This window comes from Choloepus didactylus, chromosome 11 (genome assembly GCF_015220235.1).
Source record: "Choloepus didactylus isolate mChoDid1 chromosome 11, mChoDid1.pri, whole genome shotgun sequence".
In the NCBI taxonomy this organism is placed as follows: domain Eukaryota; kingdom Metazoa; phylum Chordata; class Mammalia; order Pilosa; family Megalonychidae; genus Choloepus; species Choloepus didactylus.
In genome coordinates this window covers 66,148,598-66,160,972 of record NC_051317.1, presented here as the reverse complement: position 1 = coordinate 66,160,972, position 12,375 = coordinate 66,148,598, and the positions used below count along the sequence as shown (strand labels likewise).

The 12,375-nt window shown below is 36.3% G+C and overlaps 1 protein-coding gene across 1 annotated transcript in view; it reads left to right on the top strand.

The window, feature by feature from the left end:
- Nucleotides 1-12,375, top strand: part of LIFR (LIF receptor subunit alpha) — a 79,043-nt gene that overhangs the window by 42,703 nt on the left and 23,965 nt on the right. Inside the window, 6 exon segments of the mRNA XM_037798784.1 lie at nt 741-915; nt 2,796-3,050; nt 6,558-6,687; nt 7,143-7,312; nt 9,438-9,583; nt 10,785-10,947. Coding sequence (XP_037654712.1) covers nt 741-915; nt 2,796-3,050; nt 6,558-6,687; nt 7,143-7,312; nt 9,438-9,583; nt 10,785-10,947 — 1,039 coding nt within the window.

Here is a 12,375-nt window from a genome sequence, read left to right as displayed (position 1 = left end):
ACTACTATTATTTTTTCCTTTTTTTGGTACAACAGCTTGTACTGTGGCATTTTTTCAGTTTTGTCTGTTTGGTTCATTCAGTTCTAAATTCTTTTCGGGTTTTGTGACTCTCCTCTTGAAATGTTCAGTTTTCAGTTTTATCTTCATGAATTAAGTCTCTCTGAGGGACTTCTGACTTGCTTTCCAACCTTTTCACATAAAGACTCATGTAAATACTGGCAGTATCTGTATAACACAGACTCGGGTAAATTGACAAGGCTGCTTGTGGCCTTGCGGGGGCTCCAGCAGCCCCATTCCAACCAGCCACCCCCTAGGGTTGCAGGGATTAATACTCAGGTTTACCAGTAACCCATTCAAGACAAACCTCAGTGTCTTTCAGCACATCTGTTAGGAAGATGTGGCTCAAGGGGTGTCCATCATTGTCCAGGGGATTCCTTTCACCTTTTTCTTTGATGGCTCCTCTTTTTCCTGAATCCCTGTCTTCCTCTTATTTCTTTATTCTGGTGGAAGCATATCTTCTAGTAGCAACTTGCTGTTGGAGATACTCTCTGCTATCTATAGCAACTAGACTCCTGTATTTAGATTGATATATGTTTATTTTTAAAATATATATCAGTTGCCAACCTTTAACTCCCTTGTTTGATGATTGTATACAATCTGTTACATTTTTTTTTTTTATCTTAAAGGAAGGGAGACTATATCACCACTTAGAAATATAATTTGGTTTTGCACCTTTTTAGGCAACCCTCAACACAACTCTGAATGGTAAAGATACAGTTCATCACTGGAGTTGGACCTCGGACATGCCCTTGGAGTGTGCCACACATTATGTGGGAATTAGATGCTACATTGATGATCTTCATTTTTCTGGTCACAAAGAGTGGAGTAATTGGAGCCCACTGAAGAACGTTTCCTGTAAGCTTCATATTTAAATAATTTGTTTTCAAATGAATTAGGTTAGTCTTTCTCAAGTAGGAACGGTTAGTTTAAGCTTTCAGTCCTCTGAACCCCATTTGGCTGCATGAAGGTCACCGGGGGGAATCTTCCAGTCCCCATCCCTGGAGATTCTGATTCAAGAAGGATGAAATCTGGGTGATTGAACAAGGTTTGATAATCACTGTAGTTGGCATTGAGGAAAAATTAAAAAGTGTATGTAGGTGGTAATAAGGGCATTATTATTTTTTTAAGTAGTCCCCAATTTCTGGGCCACAGAGCAGACCCCTGGGGGCTGCTGAGTTGTTGCAGGAACATAGGAGTCTGTCAGCATCCCGTAAATCATCTGTCGATTGAATAAAACTCGTATGCAGGTGGAATGCTGGCAGTGGGAGAAGGCTTGGAAAAATTTTAACAGTAAGATGAAGTCTTTAATAAAAAGTCTGGTCACCAAAGTGGAGAGATCATTCTGATGGTAATATGAAGAAGTGGATTGGAGGAAGGAGGCACTAGAAGCAGGTAGATAAATAAGGGGAATCATTTTACAGTTGAGCAAAAGACAACCAAGATGTAAACTAGGACCCTGGGTTTTAGAAATGGAGTAGGGGAAAAGGTATGAAGACTCTTTATGAGACAGAATTAGAATTGGTGAGTGGGTGCATTTGGTGAGAGATAAATAGAGACAAAAATAAGTGTCAGGGCAGCTGGGTGGTTGGTGATGCATTCACTGAGACAGAAAATATATGAACAATTTAGGTGGGAAAGATAAATATCATATTAGCATATCAAGCTTAGGTATTTAGGAAGAATCTGGGTGGCAGTGTCTCATAGGCAGTTGGAAATAGGCAATTTGGCACATACAGTTGAGTGTTTGGGGCTGAAGATGTATATTTCTTTAGCATACATGTGATAGGAAACGTGTGGACTCCTGGAGGTTAATACAGTTCAGGGAAAAAGAAATGGGAGCCAGGGATACAACCCTTAGAAGCTTGTATGTCTAAGGGGAGATGAAAGAGTGAGAGGCCAGCCAAAAGAAATAAAACAAAACAAACCAACGCCCCCGGGTTTAGAGTAGCCCAGAAAAGTGCAGTTATACAGAATCCAGGGGAGGGAGAAGGAAGACTTGGGGCAACACAGCAGATGCTCTAGAGGTCAAAGAGAAAATTTACTGAGAAGGGACCATTAGGGTGAGCAATTTGGCCAGTGAGCCAGTCTAGCAGAGGTGGTTGGTAGAAGCCAGGTTGAAGTAGACGGAAGAGTGAATGGGCAGAAAGAACAGAAGTAATTAAAAAGATTGGCTATTTAGAAAAAACAAATAGTATGGCTTTAACCTGTGGAGAGTTGGGGTGGAAGAAAAGTGCTTTTTAGGATGTGGAGTACTTGAACATATATTTAGCCTGATGGAAAAGTTAGAAGTCTGTCCTAATATGTAAATGCATAGAATAACTTCAAAGGAATGGAATCATTTAATAAGTGGTGTTTTTTCTTTCGTGTTTTTTTTGTTATGTATTTTTTATATTTGTATATAAATTCATTTAATTTGAACCTTGAGACTTAGACATTAACCTGTGACCTTAGCCACTGACCTATGATTTTGCCCCGCTCTTTCCCACCATCACTACCCAGTGATTAGTAAATAAAAACACACACACTTTTATTTCTTATGTGTGTCTGGCTTCTTTAAACTGGGAGACATACCTTATCTTTGAGCCACCACTCTTCCAATGACCTAACAATATCTTGTGTAGATAGGGGGATAACTATTACAAAAACCATCTTAAGAAAAAAAGAAGTCTATTGTGGAGACTATTTTATGATAAAATACCGATTAAGTATTTGTAATTCCTTGTGTTTCTTTCTAGGGTCTCCTGATTCTCATCCTAAGGTTTTTCCTCAAGACAAAGTGATACTTGTAGGTTCAGATATAACATTTTGTTGTGTAACTCAAGAACAGGTGTTATCTGCACAGATTGGCAGAAAAATGTGTCCTCTTATCCATCTTGATGGGGAAAATGTTGCAATCAGGATCCATAATATTTCAGCTTCTGCAAGTAGCGGAACAAATGTGGTTTTCACAACAGAAACAAACATGGTTGGAACAGTTATTTTTGCAGGATGTGAGTATATAATATTAAACAGAGTTTCTGTTAACCTGGTTTGTTTTGGTCCTCCCTGAAAGCCTTAATTCTATTCCTGTAAGAGTGTGTGTGTGTGTGGGGGGGGGGGGGGTGGTGCTTCTGTTTCTTCCTTTTCTCTTTAATATAAATTAAATACAAAGGCATCAGAATTTTTGCTTATTTTAAGATAAACTTGTTTCCTTCATATCTGATGTATATAACTGGTAAGGTTTTGTAACAAGAGTTGGACATCCGGCTGCTGATTTTTTAGTTTAAATTCTTTGTAAGCAGCTTTGTTGAGTCAAAGGTTGTTGGAATGTAATCATATTTCTTAGTCCTATATTGTTAAATTAGGAATTATGTCATATGCATTTCCCTCCTGGCAAAAATATACCTTTTTTAAAAAACACGAACAAAAAACAAAACAAAACAAAGAAACCTGAGTTAAAGAAATTGTAGCCATTTTAGACAGAATCTTCCAGTAATATGTGCTCTGGCTTTTCAAATAATATATTGGAGGAGAACACAGTGGCTGGAGGGATGGGGGGAGAGGAAGACTCACTTTCTCGTTGTATCTTCTGTTTAGTGATGCCCCGTTCTTTGGGACCTCTTTCTTAGCACAATCACTTCTCAGTTCTGGAATGCCATGATGTTCCCAAGGACTGTTGTGGCACATTGCCCTTCCTACACGGCTTGTGTTGGATGTCCACAGATTAGTATGTGCTTGGAGGTTTTAGTTTTCTTGTCTCCTTTGTGGTAGCAATGACGTTTTGGTGTCGCCAGTGCGTTTGCCTCCAGGGTGCGCCCCTCCCTCCCAGTGTTCTAATTGAAAGTCTCTGAGTTTGGTCTTAGGGTCTCATGAATATAAAGTGCATCAACTGTATTGAGTGGATTTGTGATATTTCTTGCAGTGGCTTAGTGATTTTTCTTTTGCCCTGTTACTGTTCTCTGCCGTGGGGCCAGCTCAGCTGCTCTCAACCCTTCTTTTCTTCCATGGTAACTCATGATGACTTAAACGCTGACCCACTCCCAAAGGTTTAACCAGGGTTAGGTTCAATTCTCAGCTTGTTAGCTGTAACTCTGCTCTCCTTTTGCCTTCTTAGTAATGCGTTTTGGAATTCAAGTGAGAGGGAGATTATGTTTGAATTTACACTTTAGAACATGAAATTCTGTTTCCTAATGGAATTCTAGAGAAAAGGCTTACACCATTCCTCACAAATGACCGTGGGAGCTAAGTTGAGAACCGCTGGTACATGTGGTCATGCTGCTTGATAAGCAATAACCAAAACTGAGGTATCCATTTAGAAGTACGAAAGAAAAAATTAAAACTTAAAAGATGAGAATATGCAGTTTCCATTTCTGTTATTTCCAGCTGTGGTCTTATCTTTTATCATAATACTAGAACAAACCTATTTAATTCATGCTCTAACCTTCATTTATAACCTTTGGAGGCTGAAGTGCTGCTCACTGTTTGTCAGCTCAGGAGCAGCAGAGCATTTTCCTTCAGAAGACCTTGGCTACTTAGAAACTTAAAGGAGCAGGTTATGATGTGAAGTAGAGATCAAGATGCCTGTTAACATACCATTTGTTGAAAAGAACAAAAAGACTTTTAAAATCAGCTTTTCACACACACACACACACACACACACACACACACACACACACACTCAAAATGTTCTGGGATTTTGGTTGGGATTACATTAAATCTATAAATCAATTTGGGAGAATTTTCACGTTTACAACATTGAGTCTCCCAAGCCATGAACATGGTATATTCCTCCATTTATTTATGTATTCTTTGATTTATCCCAGTGGCATGAGGTCTTGCATTTCTTTTGGTAAATTTAATCCTAGGTGTTTAATGTTCCAGCTGTGATTGAAAATGGCTTTGTTTTTTAAATTTCATTTTCTATTTTTGGCATATAAAAATATAACTGATTTACACCTAACTTAAGCCTAGGTTCAGTTAATTCTTCTTCTGGTTCATATCTTTGAAAACAAAGTACATTACATTTCGAGTGCTGTCTTATTGTTTTCCTTCCTTCCTTCCCACTTTTCTCTGGTTTGCTCCTGTTATTTGGATTTTAAGTGTTTCACCTTAATATTTCTGCCAAATCCTAAAATCATCATCTTAAATATATTCAGGTTTTTTGGTACATGATTTTAATAAAGTGACTGAAAGTTTGGTCTTAGATTTAAAATAATTTTCAGAATAAATATGTCAGTATTTATTCTCTGACTATCTGGAATATCATTGAAGGATTTTATTCTGATTTCTGGAAAAGGTATGTGAAATTCTCTAAGTCTTGCTTTATAAACTAAGGTCTGTTTTAAAAATTCAGAGTTTTTTAAAACTAAAACTGTTTTACTGAATTTTTCAACAAGTAGATAACTGTTTAAAAACAAACTTTTTGGTGAAAAATAGTTCAGGTAAATGTGACTATAGGGAATATCGGTTTCTATATATGTTTGCTTAAACACGATTGCAGAAATATCAATTTCTATAGTTAGTTGTGTCAGACTGCAGCATTTTCATTTATCACTTTAAAGGTCTCTTTTTCTGTTTGTGCCCCTTGAGAGCCAAGGTAGGAACAGTTTGAATAAAGAGCAAAAGCAACAAAAGAGCACTGGTCAGTATATACAGATGCAGAATTTTACAAAGAATTACTTTGTAAATAATAATCCTTATAACTTATTTAGAAACTCTGAAACTTTTAACATGGATTATGGTGACTTTTAATATGATTAGTACTTGTTTTCAATTCATAGTTTATAGACGATAGCTGATAATACTTTTAACCTACAGATTTTTCTGAATTCACTTATTGGACACACAGTTCTTTGTACTAGACTCTGATGTAGGATTTAAGGTAAAAAATGATGGTTGATCTCTTCAGGTTGTTATTGGGGAGTTTCCTGATGGGCTGATAGTCACTGTTAAGTATGTTATTTTTTTATTTAAACATTTTTTATTGTGAAATATAACATACATACAGAAAAGTGATAACTTTCAAAGTATGGTTTAACAAGTAGTTATAGAGCAAATTTCAAAGTATAGTATGGGTTACAGTTCCACAATTTCAGATATTTCCTTCTAGCTGTTCTAGTACACTAGAGACTAAAGAAAAATATGTTTGTAATGATTCAGTAGTCATAATCCTTTGTTAAATCCTATCTTGTCTGTTGCTACTCCTCCCTTTCATTTGATCACTTTCTCAATCTTCAGGGATGTTTAGGCAGTGACTCCTCTAATTCTAGGCAATGACCATTCTAATTAAGTATGTTTTAATTCATCCTTTCTAATGTAATATGAACTGCAACAAAACATGCCATTTGAAGAATGTGATAATTTATGCAGTGCTCCAAAGTAAAATGTAAATAGTAAATTATTTCATTATTTTCAGGAAGTTGTGCAAAATGTAATTAGCATTTGTAAAACATTACATTTTCAGGGAAAATGTATGCATCCATATGTAACTACATTTTTTTTTTCTTTTTTCCTGTTAGATCCGCCTGATATTCCTCAAAAACTGAATTGTGAAACACGTGATTTAAAAGAGATCGTATGCACTTGGGATCCAGGAAGATCGACAGAATTGGTGGGCCCACGCAATACAAGTTACACTTTATTTGAAAGGTAAAGGTAATCAGGAAAGGATATAAAACTTAAACCATGAGGAGTACATTGGGAGGATGTTAAATTACGTAGGGAAATGCTCTGTTTCATTTATATCATGAACAAGATATAAAACTGAATGTGCTGAATAAAATTGTTTATACTAAAAATACTGCAGTATAAGCACAGGCAGATGCGATTTCTTGGCTCCTTTTGAGAAAATCCTGGAAGGAAGAACCTTCCTTCAAATATAAACAAAGACTTTCTAGCTACTGGGCTCATGGGTAATTCTTATTTTCTTTTATCATTTTCTGTATTTTATACATTTTCTTCTATGAGTGTATAATATGTCTATAATTAGAATTATACACTTTTTAAAAAAGGATTATTAGACTTTTACTCATTCATTTTTTTGTGTGATATCTCTTGCCATCTTGAAATTTTTTTAAATTCTTTATTGCCCTTTTAATTCACAGTTTTTCAGGAAAAAATATTGTATTTAAAAGAGTTGAAGAGCCCATAAATGAAAGCTATCAGTTGTTCTTTCAGATGATTCCAAATCAAGAAATATATAATTTTACCTTGAATGCTCATAATCCTGTTGGTCATTCAGAATCAACAATTTTAGTTAACATAACTGAAAAAGGTAAGCTGCTATATAAACCATTGCCCATCTTGAGATTAATGAAAAGTACTTTTATGGATTAATTTCACTGATTATTTTCTTTATAGTTACTTAATATTAATTGTGTGCATTGTATTTAATTCTTTAAAATATATAATTTCAAGTTTAACCATTTCATTCAAAAGAAAAATTTGAATTAGTCATTTACTTAGAAACCAGAGTGACTGATAGTTTTTTATTTCTGAAATTTTTACATTTTTATATTGAAATAATTACAGACTTACAGGTAGTAGCAAAAATAATATGTTACAGTTCTGTGAAACTTTCACCCAGCTTTCTCTAGTGGTGACATTTTTTGTAGTATCGTCTCCAAACCAGGAAATTGACACTGGTACCATGCTGCTGATTAGACTACTCCCTTACTCAATGCATTCGTTTGTATTTATGTGTGTGTGTTTTAATTTCCTGGCCACTAGAACAAGTACCACACATTGGTTGGTTTCAACAACAGGAATTTGTTGGCTTGCGATTTTGAGGCTAGAAGTCCAGAATTGAGGTGTCATCAAGGCAGTGCTGTCTCCTTGAAGACTGTGGGTTGTGGGGCTGGTTGTTGGGAATCCTTGGTCCTTAGTTTCTCTGTCATGTGGTGGTGCACATGACAATGTCCTTTTCTTTCTCCTCTGGGTTTTGTTGACTTTTGGCTTCCTTCCTTGGCGATCTCTCTCTGTGTCTGAGTTTCATTCTGCTTTTAAAGGACTCTAGTGATTGAGATTAAAACCCAGCCTGATTCAGTGGGGCCACGCTTGAACTGCAGTAACATCTTCTAGAGGTCCTATTTACAGTGGGCCCACATCCGCCATAATGCAGGCATGCAATTCAGTCCAGCACGGTGTATATCCATAGTTCTGTTCAATTTGATCCTTTGTGTAGATTTGCATAGCTCTTCCCACAATCAGAATACAAACTGTTCCATCACCACAAGGGAACTTCCTTATGCTATCCTTTTAGCACCCTCCCTGCCCCTACCTCTTGCACTTGTGTCCTTGTCCCTGGGCAACCCTAATCTGTTCTTTATCTGTGTCATGTTTTAGTTCAAGAATGTTATATAAATGGAATCATATAGTATGTAACCTTTTGAAATTGGCACTTTTCACTAAGGGAAATGTCCTTGAGAGCCATCCAAGTGGTTGCATTTCTCAATAGCTCATTCCTTTTTATTGTTGTTGATTTATGAATTTTTTACCAAGACCGTTAAGCTATAGCTCAATAAAAATAAGATGTGTTCCATCTCTTTGGCATTCAGCTTATGGTCTTTCTGTGTGCATTGACTCCTTGCCCAGCTCCGTGGCACTGAGACCTGTGGCCCAAAGGCCTTCTCTGAGAGACTCACAGTCAGGTGTAACTTTGTTTGGTACAGCCTGGAAAGTGAATAGCAGATGATCCTGTTGTCTTACTTGTAAATAGAAGTCACGTTTATTAATTCTTCCTTCCCATCATCTTTGTTGTTTCCTGATTTTTCCCAAGGTCAGCATAGCTACGTTTTATACTTGAGCAGTAGTGTTTATACGTACTAGCCCACCCTCTGCCATTTCAGCCTTATCTCCCTGTGGGATTCTTTCTCCCCACTACGCTACCACCCTCTGTGACAGGCAGTTTGCTTTGCTGTACCTCTCTTCTAGCCTGAAATGCTTTCCTGCTTTTCTTTTGCCAGTTTTTTTCTGAGCCTTCACAGCTCATCTAAGTCTCGTTTGCACTGTAAGCCTCTCCCTACCGCTCCTACACTTGAATTCCTGTGGCAGTTAATACCTGTTCTTCTCATTTACACTGTACTTAACATAAACACTCTTTTTGTTGGTCATTCCCCACATAAATTAGAAAATCCTTAAAAGGTAGAAACTGATCTTGCTACCTTTTAGTGCTCCCAGCACCAATTGAAGAGTTGAGCATGGTTTGTTCTTTAAAAATTGTCATGATTTGAACAGTAAATTGAGGCTTTGTGGATTCCACAAGTACTAGGTAGAATAGATAATATTGATATTTCTTTTGTTTTGTGTTTTCTTTTATCCTGTTTCATCATATTAGAAAATAGTGTTTCACTTTGAAATACATGTTTTAAGTAACTCATTTTTAAAAATTGTATTTACAGTTTATCCTCATACTCCTACTTCATTCAAAGTGAAAGATACTAATTCAACAGCTGTTATACTTTCTTGGCATTTACCAGGCAACTTTGCAAAAATTAATCTTTTGTGTCAAATTGAAATTACTAAAGTTAATTCAGTGCAAGAATTGGTGAGTATGATTCTTCTATAAATGTCTTTTGAGGTTATTTTGGATAGAATAATTTTCAAAAAGAATCAAGTAAATAGATGTGCATAAGCTCTCAGATTATTTATCGTAGTGATTTACTAAGAGCCGAGACATTATACATCAATATAATGACAGCATTATATTTAGCATTTGAAAACTGTTGTAATAATACTGGGTGTCATAGAACATAAATTTGACTTTTAATACTCTGAATGTTCCCAGGTCTAATATAGTACCTGACATATAGCTGGCACTCAATAAATTTGTAGTGAATGAGTAGTTTTTGCTGTAACCTTTAACAGCAGTTAATGAACCAAGCAGCACTAGAGAGTAGAAGTGATTTTCAAAACCCCTGAGTGCAGCGATGGTAGCAAGTTGTAATTAAAATTGGTAATTATAAGTCAAAACATGACTTTTTAATACACTTTAAATATTCAAGTTCAGTTTTGTACCACGCCATTTTGAAATTTGTGTTAAGTCCAAAATAAATATTCATTTGGAAGTTTACTGACAATTTCTAGGAAATGAGTCCAAACTGCGAAATGTAACCCAAAAAACTTCTTTGTAAGAAGTAATTGGGAGCTCAGAGCCTTTCCTGAGACATGCAAGTCTTCAAATTTGTTTAGAATTGCTTCATTTTAACTTTGTCTATTTAATTTAAGTAAGTATTTATTAAATATTCTTCTTCATGTTTAGCACCATACTAGAAGTTCTAAGGAACACATAAAAAAAGAGGTATAAAAAATGATACATGCCTCCAAGAAGCTTCCAAATTTCATCTTAATAATATTGTTAACCCTCAAGATCATCTCATATTACTAAATTATTATAAGGTTTATTGCATCACCATTAACCATTGACTAATTATCAAAAGTGTATGATCCCCTTTGCATAATTTAATTGACCATTAATATTTAGATCCAATTTAGAATTAAAAAGACATCCCAATTTTGTTTATTGCTATTACAGGGCATAATTCACTGACTCAGAATTTATGTAAGAATTAAAATAGTGGATGAACTGTTTTTAGTGTTATATGTTCAAACTCTCATGGACATTTAGTAGATTTATGTTACAAATTTGGGAGGCTTTCTTATCAAAAAGAAGTGTGTGTGTATGTATTCATACACACATTATACACATGCACATATCTATACATACCAATTTATTTGTTTTCTAATAGCGGAATGCCACAATCAAAGGAGTAGAAAATTCAAGTTATCTCGTTACTGTGGGCAAGTTAAACCCATATACTACATATACTTTTCGGATTCGTTGTTCTACTGAAACTTTCTGGAAATGGAGCAAATGGAGCAATGAAAAACAGCATTTAACCACAGAAGCCAGTGAGTTAACTGATTTATGACTCTGTATCCTGAAGTTTTACAAGATTTTTTTAAAAAAGTGTCACTATAGGGCCTAAGAGAAGGGGAATGTTTGGGTAGCCTGCATAATTTCTGCTAATAAAATATTATACAGGCATTTTAAATGATGTTTTAAAGTTTTGGGAATGCTTAGCACGTGTTCTGTGAAAGTACTAGGCTACCCTATATGACTATATTAAAAGATGCATAAGAAACCAAATGTGTAACTGTGGTGAGATGATAGGGTGATTTTTTCCCCAATCTTTCATCCTTTTCCTGGAATTTTAATAACGCATTTCGATTGCCTTTTAACTGAGCACAATTATTAATAAAGAAAACTTATTAAAATTTTTATTTGGGACCTAGGTCTGAGAAATGAATGGGGCTAAAAAAAGTCTTGAGCTTCATTTTCCATAGTACACCTAGGTCAAACTAGATGTACAGTCAGGTAACTGGTTTTCCATGTATGATAATTTCCAAAAACAGAATGGGATTCAATCTATTCTGAGTAACCAGATGTCAGCTTAAAATAAACCAAAAGAAAACTTAGATGTAATTGTAGTTTTCAGGAATCATCCAACTATAGATAGCAAAATGTTTATCTGCATTACCTAATACAGGAATATAAGAACTTCTTGCAAATAAGTTAAGCAATAAAACAAAAAAATGATAGATGTTAATCCAGATTTTGCCTTTCTGCATAAAGGATAGAGAGAGATATGGGGGGAGCTTTGCTATCTTGTGTAAGAGTTCTCTGGAACTTCAAAAATTAATCCTATGCATGAGACTGGAGAGGGAGTCTATTACTACATACCAAATTACCCCCGAACTCCATGACTTGAAACAGCAAACATCTATTATCTCATGGTTTCTATGGGTCACAAGTTCAAGAGCAGCGTAACTGGGTGACTCTTGTGCATGGCCTCTCACGAGGTTGCAGTGAGGATATGGATGGGGGCTGCAGGCCTGACAGAGTAGAGGGTCTGTTTTCAAGGGGTTCACTCATGCGGCTGTTGTCAGGAGGCCTCAGTTCCTCTCCATGTACTGCCTGAGCCTTCTCGTCACCTGGCAGCTGGATCCTCCCAGAGCCAGTGATCAAAGATTGATGAAGGCTAGTGCCACGATATCTTTTATGACCTGGCCTCAGAAGCGCCACACCATCACGGTTACCATAGCATGTTGGTCATCCAGGCCAACCCTGGTACAACATGGGAGGGAACTGCACAAGGTCATGAACAGCAGGCGGGGCCAGGATCCTTGGCCATTTTGGAGACTGGCTGCTGCCACTGGAGCTTTTGCCTTAGGTAATGAGCTGCTGTTGCCAAGAGGATGCATCTTATATACACCTCATTAAGATGACGTTAATTCACTTGGTAAATATTTACCGAACCCCCATTAGGGGTCAGGAAT